This window comes from Corythoichthys intestinalis, chromosome 7 (assembly GCF_030265065.1).
Source record: "Corythoichthys intestinalis isolate RoL2023-P3 chromosome 7, ASM3026506v1, whole genome shotgun sequence".
NCBI classification, from domain to species: domain Eukaryota; kingdom Metazoa; phylum Chordata; class Actinopteri; order Syngnathiformes; family Syngnathidae; genus Corythoichthys; species Corythoichthys intestinalis.
This window is the reverse complement of record NC_080401.1, coordinates 5,109,847-5,125,938: the sequence shown is the minus strand read 5'-3', so window position 1 is coordinate 5,125,938 and position 16,092 is coordinate 5,109,847. Positions and strand designations below refer to the sequence as shown.

At 38.8% G+C, this 16,092-nt stretch overlaps 1 protein-coding gene across 1 annotated transcript in view; it reads left to right on the top strand.

Moving 5' to 3' along the window:
• The window catches only part of LOC130918981 (pyrroline-5-carboxylate reductase 3-like), a 46,213-nt gene that overhangs the window by 17,610 nt on the left and 12,511 nt on the right, over nucleotides 1–16,092 (top strand). Inside the window, exon 4 of the mRNA XM_057841323.1 lies at nucleotides 39–103. Within this exon, the coding sequence (XP_057697306.1) occupies nucleotides 39–103 (65 nt within the window). The remainder of the gene's footprint in view (nucleotides 1–38; nucleotides 104–16,092) is intronic.

Sequence of the window (16,092 nt, the reverse complement as noted above, 5' to 3'; positions counted from 1 at the left end):
ATGCATGTTCTTTTGCTTTTTTTTTTTTCTTTTTTAAGGGAATGTTCTTCCTACAAATATCATTGTGAGTGCACCATCTCTGAGGAACCTAGGACGCTTTCAGGTAATATTTTCCTTGCATCTCAATATGATCCTTTGACAACAGTTCACTCAAATAACCAGTCATTAATTCAATCGAAACAGCACTTTTCATAAAATCAGTCAGATATGACTAATTACCACGGTGTCTATAATTTGATTTTGTGTTATGCGTGCTATCCCAAAAGTACACTCCCAAACTTTTTTTTTTTTTTTTTCTCCTTACCAATGTAGACACTCGCCCAATTTGTTGCTGTCCAATATACATTAATTTCTGCGAAGCAATTTGTTTAGGGCTGGGGGGTAGATAGCCAGGTCCGGATATTCAGAGTTCTGTAACCCTGTAGGCATTTTTGGGGAAAAGTTGTCATACAGCATTTTTAGAAATTTCAATGTCTTCTTCATGCAAATCCACTGTATGTCAATGCCATAAGGTTCCCATTTTTTAGTAATGCTTGGTTAAAAATAGATGTCGTTTTCCCAGGCTGGAAATAAATGGCAAATAGGCCAAAACTTTTACATATCACCGCAAAACTTTACCAGTTTCTTGCTTTCATTTGTACAAACACTTTTTGTATTGCAAGTTTTCTGAAATACTATGTTTACATATGCAAATGAGGTGACATATTGGAATATTAGGCATAATTGGGCATACTTGACAATTGATGAAGATCAATGGAAACTTAAAACCTAATGAATAATTTTTCGATACAAACCACAAACAAGTCCTAAATTGTTTTTAAAAATTTAACCTTGTTTTTTTTCATGATTACACTAAGAAATAGTAAACTACAGTGAGCCTGATCAATGTTTAAAAATGAATAGAAAAAAATAGGTGTCCGTGACATCAATGGACTTTGGTTGACTGGCATTTTGTGAGTATACTGTATCTCTGGGGACATCTTTAGTCTTAATGTCATTCCAATCAAACATTATTCATATCATTACTGTGTTTGGACCGCGTGTGAATCATTGAGATTAATTGACATTCGCTGAACAGAAATCTCGACTTGGCAAACGGTTAGAAAAATTTCTCCCAGAGTCAATCTGAACCGTATTATGGCACATGAACTGTTAGTTGTACCTTTATCTTTGGCAAAGGTAAATGGACAACTTCATTCAGGATCGAAGGCCATATTCGCGACGTTCATAACTGCTGGTGTTGAATGTCCTGATCACCTTTATGACAAAGACCTAGACAAGGAGCCAATGCTCATAATTGATGGTCAAGCTCTGGATATTGCCATTGCTAAGCCAGAAGGAGCAAAGACATTTGGAGACCTTGCCGGTGTCTTTGTAGAGGCTGTACACAAAAGCGGTGCAAAATTCCAACGGATTGATGTCTTCTTTGATCACTACCAAACACACTCAATCAAAAGTGGAACACGGAATTGCCGTGAAAGAGGCTTGGTGGCAATCCGAAGACCTGTTGAAAGCACAGATTTGCCTCTTCCTGCGAAGTGGGAACACTTCATTGCTCGTCAGGAAACCAAGGCTGACCTTGCTTGATTCCTGTCACAACAGCTGATTCTGAGAGCACCAGTCAACAAAATCACAGTGGCAGCAGGTGGTTTTCGTGATGAAGAGGTCGTCAAAGCGTCCAATGCAATACTGAACACAAGTTGCATGGAAGCTAAGCATGAGAAAGCCGACACCAGAATTGTTCTCCATTGCATAACAAGCAAGGCATCAACCATTGTTGTTTCAGCAAGAGACACTGACATATTGATGTTACTAATTGCACACTTCCACATGATTCCACGTCATACATTGCAAGGCACACAAAAAGTCATGTTGGGATGTGTTTGTCAAGCACCATCATCTCTTAAAGGGACTTGGTGAAGGTCCAGAGCTTAGTGAACGCACCATTCAGAATGTAGAACAGTTTGTCTGCAGACTATATGGTGCAATGGATGCGGACCACATCAATGACGTCAGAGCAAGCATGCTTGTAAGAGGCATGACAATAGAAAGGTTGCTACCAAATAGAGATGCACTGTACTTCCAGATTCAGCGTTCTCATTTTCAAGCTTTAGTGTGGAACCAAGCTAACTTGCAAAAGCCAGTTCTCCCACCCTTGAGACCATGGGGTGGAAATTTGAGGAAAATTTGCTTGTTCCTCAGCTTATGTCTCTGCCACCAATTCCAGAGGCTTGTGAGGAGTTCATATCCTGTGCCTGCTCCAAAGGATGCAAGACAGGCCGATGTGGATGCAAGCCTAACCCATGTATTGCATCTTGCAAATGCAGATTGTCAAATAGTACTTGCATGAATCAGTAGCTTTTATTATGTCAGTAGGTGACACTATAGTCTTTTTGTTTATTGATGACAACTTTCCAAGGGTTGGATAAGATTGAATAGGCCGATAGGCTATACTTACATTCCAATGTTCATGTTTATAATGTAACAATTCTTGTCATGTACATAGTTTTCATGGATATATACATTTTCATTATCAACCTGTGGATGTATAGTTGAGTGTTATTGAGTAATAGTTAAACTACACCACAAACTACGGTAAACTACAGTACTGGTTACAGTACAAAACTACGTTTTGTCAAGTCTGTTGTTTATAAAAATAAAAATAAAAAAAGGTTGCTAATCTGTCAACTCATTACAAATATACTGCAAAAAGAAAAAGACTGTCATCTTGAAAGAGTTGGTCTCCAAAATGGTGTCAGTTTATTTATCTATTAAAGAGTATTAGCACACAAAATTTGGTGCAAATCCATCGATCCACTCCGAAGTTATTGGACGGACAAGAAATACAGCGGCGGCCATATTTGTTTTATCGTTTACGGCTAAACCGTAACTTTTCGTGATTGACATACGGCAGAAATGGATTCAGCACCCAAAAAGTATATAGAAACAACACTTGAATTACTTTTCCTCAAAATGCCTACACCTTCTTCTTTAAAGCCCTTTTTTGATTTGGGGACCTGGCTAAGAGGGTGGTTCTGCAGTTCAAGTAATTTGGTTTAATAAGATTACTAAAACAAACTGACACACTTCATTATACAGTGTATCACAAAAGTGAGTACACCCCTCGCATTTCTGCAGATATTTAAGTATATCTTTTCATGGGACAACACTGACAAAATGAAACTTTAACACAATAAAAAGTAATCTGTGTGCAGCTTATACGTATAATAGAGTTAATTTATTTTCCCCTCAAAATAACTCAAAATATAGCCATTAATATCTAAACCCCTGGCAACAAAAGTGAGTACACCCCTTAGAAACTACATCCCTAAATGTCCAAATTGAGTACTGCTTGTCATTTTCCCTCCAAAATGTCATGTGACTCGTTAGTGTTACTAAGTCCAGGTGTGCATAGGGAGCAGGTGTGTTCAAATTTGTAGTGCAGCTCTCACACTCTCTCATACTGGTCACTGAAAGTTCCAACATGGCACCACATGGCAAAGAACTCTCTGAGGATCTTAAAAGACGTATTGTTGCGCTACATGAAGATGGCCAAGGCTACATGAAGATTGCCAACACCCTGAAACTGGGCTCCAGCACAGTGGCTAAGATCATCCAGCGTTTTAAAAGAGAAGGGTCCACTTAGAACAGGCCTCGGGCTGGTCGTCCGAAGAAGCTGAGTGCACGTGCTAAGCGTCACGTGCAAATGCTTTTTTTGAAAGATCATCGCAGGAGTGCTGCCAGCATTGCTGTAGAGATTGAAGAGGTGGGGGGTCAGCCTGTTAGTGGCTGTCACCCCAGGAGGAAGCCTCTTCTGAGGACGGTACACAAGAAAGCCCGCCAGTTTGCTGAAGACATGTCAACAAAGCACATGGATTACTGGAAACATGTCCTATGGTCTGATAAGACAAAGATTAATTTGTTTGGTTCCAGTGGTCTCAGGTATGTGTGGCGGCGACCAGGTGAGGAGTACAAAGATAAGTGTGCCATGCCAACAGTTACGCATGGTGGTGGGAATGTCATGGTCTGGTGCTGCATGAGTGTTGCAGGTGTTGGAGAGTCACATTCCATTGAGGGAAACATGAACTCTAACATGTACTGTAAAATACTGCTGTGGAGCATGATCCCCTCCCTCCAGAAACTGGGTCGCAGGGCAATGTTCCAGCATGACAATGACCCCAGACACACTTCCAAGATAACCACTGCTTTACTGAAGAGGCTGAGGGTAAAGGTGATGGACTGGCCAAGCATGTCTCCAGACTTGAACCCAATAAAACATCTTTTGGGGATACTCAAGCGGAAGGTGGAGGTGCACAAAGTCTCAAATATCCGGCAGCTCCGCAACATCGTCATGGAGGAGTTGAAGAGTATTCCAGTGGCAACCTGTGAAGCTCAGGTCAACTCCATGCCTAGGAGATTAAAGGCAGTTTTGGATAATAGTGGTGGCCGCACAAAATACTGTCATTTAACATGTTGTATGTTAATATTGACAACTTTCACTAAGGGGTGTACTCACTTTTGTTGCCAGGGCTATATTTTGAGTCATTTTGACTGGAAAATGAATTAACTCTGTATATACAGTAAACTGTGCACAGAGTACTTTTCATTGTGTCAAAGTGTCATTTTGTCAGTGTTGTCCCATGAAAAGATATACTTAAATATCTGCAGAAATGCATGGGGTGTACCCACTTTTGTGATACACTGTATATTCTTTGTTATCTTCCCATAGTCTTATCATCTGTAGACAACGACATTGTCTCATCATGACTTTTTTACTGTTTATTAATACTCTCTACTAGTAAAATTTGTTCTTGTTCATAAGTGCATAGATCAACTTCAGTGAGTTGGACTTGTATAGTCACTCGTGCACATGTTTTTTCAATTCACTGAGTGACTGAGATTCAAACCCAAGTCTCATGGTTAAAATGCAGTAGTATTACCCACTCAGCCAGCATTGGCGGTGTTGGAATGCGGCAAAATTTCTCCTTGTCTTGCAACAAATAGTGTGGTACATGATACAGTGGGGAGAACAAGTATTTGATACACTGCCAATGGGAAAACCCATTGGCAGTGTATCAAATACTTCTTCTCCCCACTGTACGTGCTGCAACAATTAGTTCCTTAATATTAACTGACAGTTTTCATTAATGACCGGCACATTTAAAAAAAAAAAAAAAAATTAATTAGTGCAGTTGCCAGCAACAGGTAACACATACAATGGAGCAAAAAAGTATTTTGTCAGTCACCAATTCTGAAAGAACACGCGTCATCCTTTGAGAGACCTGTGTTTTCGTTTTAGGTATACAGTACTTCAATAGTGAGAGACAGAATGTAGAAAAATCAAGGGAAGAATTTCTTCTAAAATATGGAGAAAAGTATTATTTCACATAGAACTAAGAAGGGTCTGTAGCTCTCACAGACCTGTAAATTTACTTAAGAAGCTCTTCTGTCCTCCGCTCATTACCTGTATTCATGGCGCCCGTTTTAACTTATCCGTATACAAGACACCTGTCCACACCAGAAGTGGGTAGCAGAGGTGGGTAGTAATGCGTTACATTTACTCCATTACATTTACTTGAGTAACCTTTTGAGAGAAATGTACTTCTTCGAGTAGTTTTACCACACAATACTTTTTACCTTTACTTGAGTAGATGTGTGATGAAGAAATACTACTGGTTGTTTGCACACCTATAGCAGCCCAGCGTTAGTCAATGTAAACAGTAATGTTAGCTGCTGTGTGCTGCGGGCAGCGACGTCTTTGGACAGCTTTTTTATGTGGAAAAGGCCACCTGATGAGCCAGAAGAGCCTACAACCAAGTCCATTCTGCATAATAGAATAGAATTAGAATAGAATAGCATAGCCCTTTATTGTCATTATACAGTTGTACAATGAAGTTGTGGAGCATCTCCCTTTACAGTGCAGGACAAGTAAAAATCTCAAAAGTGACTTGCTAATATAAAAGTATAAAATCTAAATAAATATAAAATTTGTATGAGGTAGTTCTATGTTCAAGCAGTGCAAATAAGTGAAGTAGCAGCAGTTGACAGTGAAGTCATTGGAATATTGCATGTTAATAGTATTGCGCATAGAATATGTTGCTAAAAGCTAGCAAAAGAGGCAACAAAAGCGAATGCACTGTGAGCATCATACCTCTTGGCGAACCGTATTGCTAATTTGTGTGATTGGAGAACTCATTATCCCAGCGACCAAAGATATTCAGCGTCAAGTTTTAGGAGAGGCCACTGTTAAAAATAGTTGATTCAGCGTATAGTGAGTTATATTTTCCCTGCACTTGATGATCGTTTTTAGCCCTGTCGTTTTATTTCATATTTACTGTAAATTTCTGCCACACATTGCCAGTCCGTGGTGCAAAAATTGTTTAGGACCACTGGGCTATAGTACAGTATAATAATAACTGTTCATATAGATGAAGTTGTGCTGGGAAAAAAGTATACCATTATGAAAAAAATCAGAAAGCATTCAGCAGTTACTCACAATGTTACTCATTACTTGAGTATTCTTTTCAACAAATATTTTACTTGAATACATTTTTGGATGACTACTTTCACTTGAGCAATATTATGTAGAAGTAACGCTACTCTTACTTTAGTAAAATTTGGGGCTACTTTACCCACCTCATTCAATGTGCCTTCGGGAGATTAAAGACAAAGTTTTCATGTTTGAGACGGCCTATGGACATAAACCTTATTGATTTGCCTCATGTTATTTATGCTTATTTTGTTTTGCACAATTACTGTGAGACCATGAAGGAAACCGTGGCCGAGGACTGTGTTTTGAAAACCATGTAGTTTGGCAAACAATGCCAGCCACCTGCACATAGCAACAAATATACAGGCATGAAAATGGGTCAGGGGTTAAAAAGGTGAGAAGGGTGTGGAGGAAATATGTTCCGGTACAGCTAGGGCTGTCCCAATGACTAATTTTCACCCGATTAGTCAGCAGACTATTTTTACGTTTAGTCCACTAATCTAATAATTTCCCCCCCCTTTTTTTACAAATTTAGCAAAGACATTTTTGATGATGCTTATTAATTCACAAAAACATTTTGGAACTCTTAAATTCTTTTTTAAAGTACAAATAAACACGTAAATAACCACAATAAATCACAAACAATGAGGTCAAATGCTGATAGCATTAACTAGTGCAAAATAATGGAATCTAAACCGATTCAGAACACTGACTTCGCCTTTCCATTATGATTCAAAACAATTCTTAAAAAATATCTAGCATTAATATTATAATATACTACTATACTGTGGGACAAATAATTATTTGGTCAACCACCAATTGTGCAAGTTCTCCTACTTGAAAAGGTTAGAAAGCCATGTAATTATCAACATGGGTAAACCTCAAACATGAGAGACAGCATGTGGGGGAAAAAAACAGAAAATCACATTGTTTGATTTTTGAAGAATTTATTTCCAAATTAGAGTGGAAGTTAAGTATTTGGTCACCTACAAACAAGCAAGATTTCTGGCTGTCAAAGAGGTCTAACTTCTTCTAACGAGGTCTAACGAGGCTCCACTCGTTACCTGTATTAATGGCACCTGTTCTAACTCATTATCGGTATAAAAGACACCTGTCCACAACTTCAGTCAGTCACACTCCAAACTCCACTATGTCCAAGACCAAAGAGCTGTCGAAGGACACCAGAGAAAAAATGTTTTTCTGCAAATGGACCAGGACGACTGATCTGTGTAAAGGAAAGAATGAATGGGGCCATTTATCGAGAGATTTTGAGAGAGAATCTTCTTCCATCAGCAAGGGCATTGAAGATGAGATGTGGCTGGGTCTATCAGCATGACAATGATCCCAAACACACTGCCAGGGCAACAAAGGAGTGGCTTCATAAGAAGCATTTCAAGGTCCTGGAGTGGCCTAGCCAGTCTCCAGATCTCAACCCCATAGAAAATCTGTGGAGGGAGTTGAAAGTCCATGTTGCCCAACGACAGCCCCAAAACATCACTGCTCTAGAGGAGATATGCATGGAGGAATGGGCCAAAATACCAGCAACAGTGTGTGAAAAGCTTGTGAAGAGTTACAGATTGGCCTTCCGTATTGCCAACAAAGGGTACATAACAAAGTAGAGATGCACGATAATATCGGTCACCGATAATTATCGGCCGATAATAGCAATTATGACGTCACACAGATAATCCATATAAAACGAAATTCAACAGATAATGCAATCCGATAATTATATACTTGATTTAGCCTACAAATGTGCGCAATCAACAGTTTTGTCCAATTCTGCTAGTTTTAAGGAGGTGTTTTTGCAGTGTAGTAATGTGATATATGTTAGGAATTGCTTACTTTTAAAGGCATTTTTGTGCAACTTGGGTGTTTACTCTTTAAGTAATTGTTGCCCAAAGCGTACTATTACACAATGTCATTGCCATTGTTTAGATGTTGGAATTTACTATTTGTTCACATTTGATGTGGAAAAAAATAGTATTAAATTACATTTTTGCACAGTAACATTTGATCTTTGTATACTTTAAAATTTTACATACATATTTGAATAGAATTATCGGCGTGACATTATCTGTTATCGGGTGCAAGGGGCAGGAAATTATCGGTTATCGATATCTGTTGAAAAATGATTTGCAAATAAATTCTTTATAAAATCAAACAATGTGTTTTTTTTCCACATTGTCTTATGGTTGAGGTTTACCCATGTTGACAATTACAGGCCTCTCTAATATTTTCAAGTGGGAGAACTTGCACAATTAGTGGTTGACTAAATACTTATTTGCCCCACTGTATACAGTGCCTTGCAAAAGTATTCGGCCCCTTTGAATCTTGCAACCTTTCGCCACATTTCAGGCTTCAAACATAAAGATATGAAATTTAATTTTTTTGTCAAGAATCAACAATAAGTGGGACACAATCGTGAAGTGGAACAACATTTATTGGACAATTTAAACTTTTTTGACAAATAAAAAACTGAAAAGTGGGGCGTGCAATATTATTCGGCCCCTTTACTTTCAGTGCAGCAAACTCACTCCAGAAGTTCAGTGAGGATCTCTGAATGATCCAATGTTGTCCTAAATGACCGATGATGATAAATAGAATCCACCTGTGTTTAATCAAGTCTCCGTATAAATGCAACTGCTCTGTGATAGTCTCAAGGTTCTGTTTAAAGTGCAGAGAGCAGTATGAAAACCAAGGAACACACCAGGCAGGTCCGAGATACTGTTGTGGAGAAGTTTAAAGCCGGATTTGGATACAAAAAGATTTCCCAAGCTTTAAACATCTCAAGGAGCACTGTGCAACCCATCATATTGAAATGGAAGGAGCATCAGACCACTGCAAATCTACCAAGACCCGGCCGCCCTTCCAAACTTTCTTCTCAAACAAGGAGAAAACTGATCAGAGATGCAGCCAAGAGGCCCATGATCACTCTGGATGAACTGCAGAGATCTACAGCTGAGGTGGGAGAGTGTGTCCATAGGACAACAATCAGTCGTACACTGCACAAATCTGGCCTTTATGGAAGAGTGGCAAGAAGAAAGCCATTTCTCAAAGATATCCATAAAAAGTCTCGTTTAAAGTTTGCCACAAGCCACCTGGGAGACACACCAAACATGTGGAAGAAGGTGCTCTGGTCAGATGAAACCAAAATTGAACTTTTTGGCCACAATGCAAAACGATATGTTTGGCGTAAAAGCAACACAGCTCATCACCCTGAACACACCATCCCCACTGTCAAACATGGTGGTGGCAGCATCACGGTTTGGGCCTGCTTTTCTTCAGCAGGGACAGGGAAGATGGTTAAAATTGACAGGAAGATGGATGCAGCCAAATACAAGAACATTCTGGAAGAAAACCTGTTGGTATCTGCACAAGACCTGAGACTGGGACGGAGATTTATCTTCCAACAGGACAATGATCCAAAACATAAAGCCAAATCTACAATGGAATGGTTCAAAAATAAACGTATCCAGGTGTTAGAATGGCCAAGTCAAAGTCCAGACCTGAATCCAATCGAGAATCTGTGGAAAGAGCTGAAGACTGCTGTTCACAAACACTCTCCATCCAACCTCACTGAGCTCGAGCTGTTTTGCAAGGAAGAATGGGCAAGAATGTCAGTCTCTCGATGTGCAAAACTGATAGAAACATACCCCAAGCGACTTGCAGCTGTAATTGGAGCAAAAGGTGGCGCTACAAAGTATTAACGCAAGGGGGCCGAATAATATTGCACGCCCCACTTTTCAGTTTTTTATTTGTTAAAAAAGTTAAAATTATCCAATAAATTTTGTTCCACTTCACGATTGTGTCCCACTTGATTCTTGACAAAAAATTAAAATTTTATATCTTTATGTTTGAAGCCTGAAATGTGGCGAAAGGTTGCAAGGTTCAAGGGGGCCGAATACTTTTGCAAGGCACTGTATACTGTAACATTATAAAAAGTATTCATTGCCAATCAGATTTTTCATAAAGGGTGTCATTTTAAAGCTGTTCTTGGTGTAGAATCAGAATTCTGAAGTATGTGGGATTAACTCCAGCAATTGTTATTTATATGACGATCATGTGCTTTTATTTTGAAATATTCACCGGAAGTACGTTCGCTAAACCGCTAACCGTAAGCTCCGCACGCTGCAAAAAAAGCTTTTTGTCATTGCATGTGGTGTCAGTAATCTATTTTTTTTTTTTTCATTCTTTTCGTTTGCAAATGCTCTTAACCAGCGATTTTTCATGTTTGAAGTGTCACCGTTTAACCGCAAGTTTGCGTTTTGGACAAGACTGCCAATGTTTTATAGCAGGCCAAGCAATGCTAACGTTTACGGTGTTTAATAAAGATGTTTCCTTATTTTTTATGTCTGAACTTTAATTCTACGGCGTGTTGATGACCAATAAACATCTGTGAAAGGAACTGAAGTCTCATATGCCATCAGAACGCACGCTCAAATGTATGCACACGGCGATAGAACGCGGCTGTGAAAATTACCGCCCTCATTTTTATTTACCGTGCAATAAATGGACTCATTGCAGATCGCGACAGGCTTAACAACTTCAATAAAACATGTTAGTTCGTTAGATGGACTTACGTTCTGCCAGCTTGTCTCCTGTCGTCTTCCAAAATTACAACTGGGTGACGGCGCTTTAGGTGTTCATTCACGGTCGACGTGCAGCCAAGCTTGACATTGAAGAGACGAGACACAACAGTGTACCCTCCTGTTTCGTTGAAATAAGTCAATGTTTTGGCAAATTGCCACTTTCCCCGCTTGCATATCAAGTGTCCAACATTAAAACAAAAAAATCTCCCGACCCCCCCCTTTTAAAAATCTTCTCGGATCTACACAATTCACGTAGGTCACCCTTTTTTACCTCAAAACGGCGAACTTCGCCAAAAGGTGAGAGCTTTTCATGCCTAAATATATCACTGAATATAATGAAGTAGGTGGGAGGAAAGTGAGAGGAATTGTGACAAAATATCTTGACCCATAAATTTTGTTTTTGTGTTTGATGCATTAAATAAAATGAAAAATGTGCTTTCAGTTTCTTTTATTGATTACATACTTTAACAGAAACACTTCAAAATGGAGGTAGCATTGTACTGTAACAGAGCAGCATTGGCTTTTTAGCACACTTCAAAATGGAGGTAGCATCGAGTTTCTATAGACCCGACCCACGTGACGTCACAACTCCGCTCTCCTGAATGGTACCGCCCACTTGTCCGTCAAAACATAGTGTTAACCTGTTACGGCTACGTACATTTCTCCTATTTACAGCGTATTTTTCTGCTCCTTAATATTAATAATCAAAATGGTGAAGGCGTGTGTGGCTGTTGGTTGCACTAACAGAGAAGATGGAAGGAGAGACTTGAAGTTTTACCGTATTCCGAGGGATCCAAAGAGAGCGAAATGGACGGCTGCAATTCGACGTGAAAACTGGGCACCAAAAAATCACCACAGACTATGTAGTAGTCATTTTATATCCGGTAAGATGCATTTAAGATATACTTAGAGGGTTTTGGGCTGACAAATAACCACAATTAAGATCATTGCGAGGCTAATCGCCGACAACATACGACGTAGTACGACATAGTCTCAAATTCAAGATGTTTGTGACTTCCTTTTCTTCCACCATCGTTATTTTTTGAATAATATTTAGCTGGTACCAAGTGAAAGAAACTGGCCTCGTCTACGGGGCTGACAAATAACCACAATTAACATCATTGCAAGGCTAATCGCCGACAACATACACGTATGTATGTAGTGAGAGTGCTATCGCTAAACCATATAAACATTAAAAGCCTTAACTCCATTGACAAACGACATGAAATACACTAGACTTGACAGTGGATGTTAGCAATAACAAAAGATTTTGAATTGAAAATTTCGTAACTCACCTTTCCAAGCACAAGATAGATTCCTGCCGAATTTTCGTGGACAAGGACCTGTTTCACCCAACCAGCAACGAAGAATTTATAAGCCTCCAAGCTCTTGAAGTTTTTCAAATTTTCGTGAGAATAGGCTGATTTTGTGTGGACAAGATAATTGTAAATATCAGCGTAGCAGATGTCAGGCAGACAGGGCGAAGACAGTGGGTCGAAAAACATCGAATTGGGCATCAAATATGGATCTGGCGACTGTATAGAACGAAGCTTTTCCACATAACTCCTTTTATGCAACACATCCAGTGAGTTTACGGCATCAGAAAGCACCGGGTCTTCCATGAAATGCATTTTAAATTCCTCGATCAATTGAAAACAATGCTAATACAGAGACAAAATGACGGACAAGTGGGCGGAACCACACAGCGAGCACGTGGTTTTGTGACGTCGGTGGGTAGGGTATATACAAAAATTAAGGCGGGGGTAATATTCGGTCCTGCTCCTCCAACATGCGACGATATGAGGGTGCTGTCTCTAACATGGGATTGTAAATGGGAGCTTCTCTTCTTCTTCCTTGCTGATGAGAATATTGAGCATGATGCTGTGCTATAACTCTTGTCAACATTACCATGGATTGATTTACAGATTGCAAAATGTCATCCATTTTGCTGGTAAAGTCGTCCAACTTTCTTAAGTGGTATTCCTCAGACCGACGTACGAACTCCCAACATTTCTCTCTTGATTCTGAGGTCCTCTTCAACAGCTGGATCGGAATGCCGTTTTCTTTTCAGCCTGCCTCTTCTGTGTTTATCCAGCTGTTAATGACACAAAAATGTTCAAACACAGAAAAATATTCAGTCCATTGAAGCCCTATTTTATGCTGGCCCTTGTGTAGTGAGCCCTTAACACAAAACTAGACCACTGATCATGGACATGAGACGTCACCTCAGTTCAATTTTTATTTACATATCCGCTGCATTAAAATGTAAAAGGTAAATGTTAGGTTTGGAGTAGGGCGGCAGCTATCGATTATTTTAGTAGTCGATTAATCGATGAACTCGTTAGTTCGAATAATCAAGTAATCTGATCAGGAACATGAAAAATGAAAATACCTGAGCTGAGCCTCAAATGGTATTAAAAAAAAAAAATTCAAAAATGAGGATCTACGTATGTCAAAAGAACAATTGGCTAATTTACATAGCATAACCGGCTAGCTTAAATGCTATAAAACGCTAACTTTTATTTATTTGTTTACAATGCTCTGAACTAGGGCAGCAGCTATCGAATACTTTAGTAATCGAGTAATCGACTGAAAGTTCTATCGATTATTCGAGTAATCGGATAAAACACATTTTTTTAGGTAAAGAGCAATTATAAATATATATGAGAAAACAAGACATTTCATCTAATATTGAACCATTTTCAGTCAATCATTGTCTTTATTTTCAATGTTCATTGTTGAAAACAGCCAACAACTGCATCTCAGATGTGACGAGAATTTAAAAAAAAAACATTGACAGCTTTCACTCAAAAAACTTTTATATTCTTACCTAAAAATGCCATTACGCTTGATAACACACATCACTTAAAAGTTAGGTGTTTTTCCCACGTGTTTCAATTAAATTTCCATTTGTCTCAAGCTATTTTTAAGTTCTAGTTAAGTTTTAAGTTAGTCTAAAATGTAAGTCCTGATAGGATTTTGAGTTTTTGCAGTGTTCAAAATAGATGTATTGTAACATATCAAGTTATAATATGGCAGGGATATTTGCGTGCGTTCCTGAATGCACCGCGTGACGTGCGGGGGTGAGGGAGGTGCGGGAGAGCGAGCGACGTGCCTTCCTGTTCTGTGGTTCTGGCGGGTGCGTGTGTCTCGGCTTTGGCAGACAGCAGTCATGTGTTGGTTGTTCCACAAGTTCCCAAAAAATAAATAATTGCAACCTAACGAAGCGGCTGACTGTCAACGTTACAGAGTGATACCTGCTGTATTGGAGCACATTAGGGACCAGTGCTACGTGGTGTTTTATCCAGCAATGAATACTGAGCTAAAATTGACAGTTAGCATTATTAAGTTTTTATTTTACACCCTCATCACTCTACAGCACTATGTTTTCACAGATTAAATAAAGCCTGTATGTAAAACAGTTAGCAACGCCTCGACATGGGTCATAATGTATAGAAACCTAGCCCTCCACAGGGCTAACATTATGTGAGCGAGTGCTTTAAGATGGCGGCTGTTTATTAACGCCGCTGACTCTCTCATTTCGCATCTAGTTCAACATACATGTGATATCTACGAGACGCATCAGACGCTACCTGCTACTACCACAGTAGCATCATGCGGGCTAGTTTGTAGCTGCTGTTGGCTGCAGTAAGGTTTTTTTTTATTTATTGCTTCTTCCTCTATGCACGTGAAATCAGCGCGCTGTCCCGCATTAAAAGTAGCCCGGGCAAAACGTGATGCTTAGAGCTGGCAAAATTAAACGATTCCTCGAGGTGAATAAAATTACTCTGAGCAGTTTCGGAGTATTCGTTTCAGCTCTACTATTAACATAAAATTCAAACACATATTCCCACAAAAAACAGCTTAGTATATAAACGAAATTACGAATGCATTAAAAAAACATTAGCTCAAATAAAAACTTATGTTGGTCTTAACAGGGAGTAGTTGGATTCTGCCATGTGAAATGAGGCAGACCAGAAGGCAGTGTATCCACCCTAATCAATAAAACTAAATGCAAACACTTTCAAAATACACCATTACCACGCCACTTTAATTAAACGAATACTCGAAGCAATAAAATTTAATTCGAATATTTTTTTTCTAATCGAATTCTTGAGTTAATCAATTAATCGTTGCAGCACTAGTTTGGAGTAGTAGTTGTAGCTGAGTTTCTCAATGGCAGCTCTATTCATTTAGAGGGAGAAATGGATGGAAGGTGCAAGCAAGCCTCATGCACACAAAGAAAGGAATATATGGAGCCACTTGGCCCAGGTATAACTGAAAATTATATTTTGTACCCCCAAGCAAGTCGTATAGTTATGGAAACTTATTGCATTCACATGAAATATAAAAAAATGGGGGGCTGTTTTTTGAATATTTTTTTCCCCTAACTTTAGTTTTTTTGAGTAATTTTTTTTTCGGGTTTGTGTTTCAAAATAATTTATCTTTGGGTTTGTTTTTTGAATTATTTTTTTCCCCTGAGCTTGGCTACCAAGAAATACCAAAAATATTTTTTCCTGAGCTTGAATTTTTTTTTTTCCCCCCGAAAAAACGGCCGTTTGAAGGTGGCGCAATATTGAACTTGCGGGATGCAGTTCGCGCGAGACTTACAAGCATCATGATTACTTGAATTTTGAATAAATATTTTTTCCTTGGTAGCCAAGCTCAGGAAGGAAAAAATAATTTTAAAAAAGTTTTGAAAAACAAAGCTGGAAATAAATAAATAAAAAGCAAACCCGAAAATAAATTACTCAGAAAAACAAAGTTGAACAAAAACTTAAAAAAAAAAAAAAAAAAAAACCAAAATAAATTACTCAGAAAAACGGAAGGTTGAAAAAAGAATTAATCCAAAAAACAGCCCCAAAAATAAATTACTCAGAAAAACGGAGAGTAAAAATTTTTTAAACAGCCCCCCTCCCCCCATTTTTTTTCATGTGAATGCAAGACGCTTCCGTATGTAGTAAACGATGAGCAGTTATTAACAACTATGAACAAAGAATAGAATTTTTT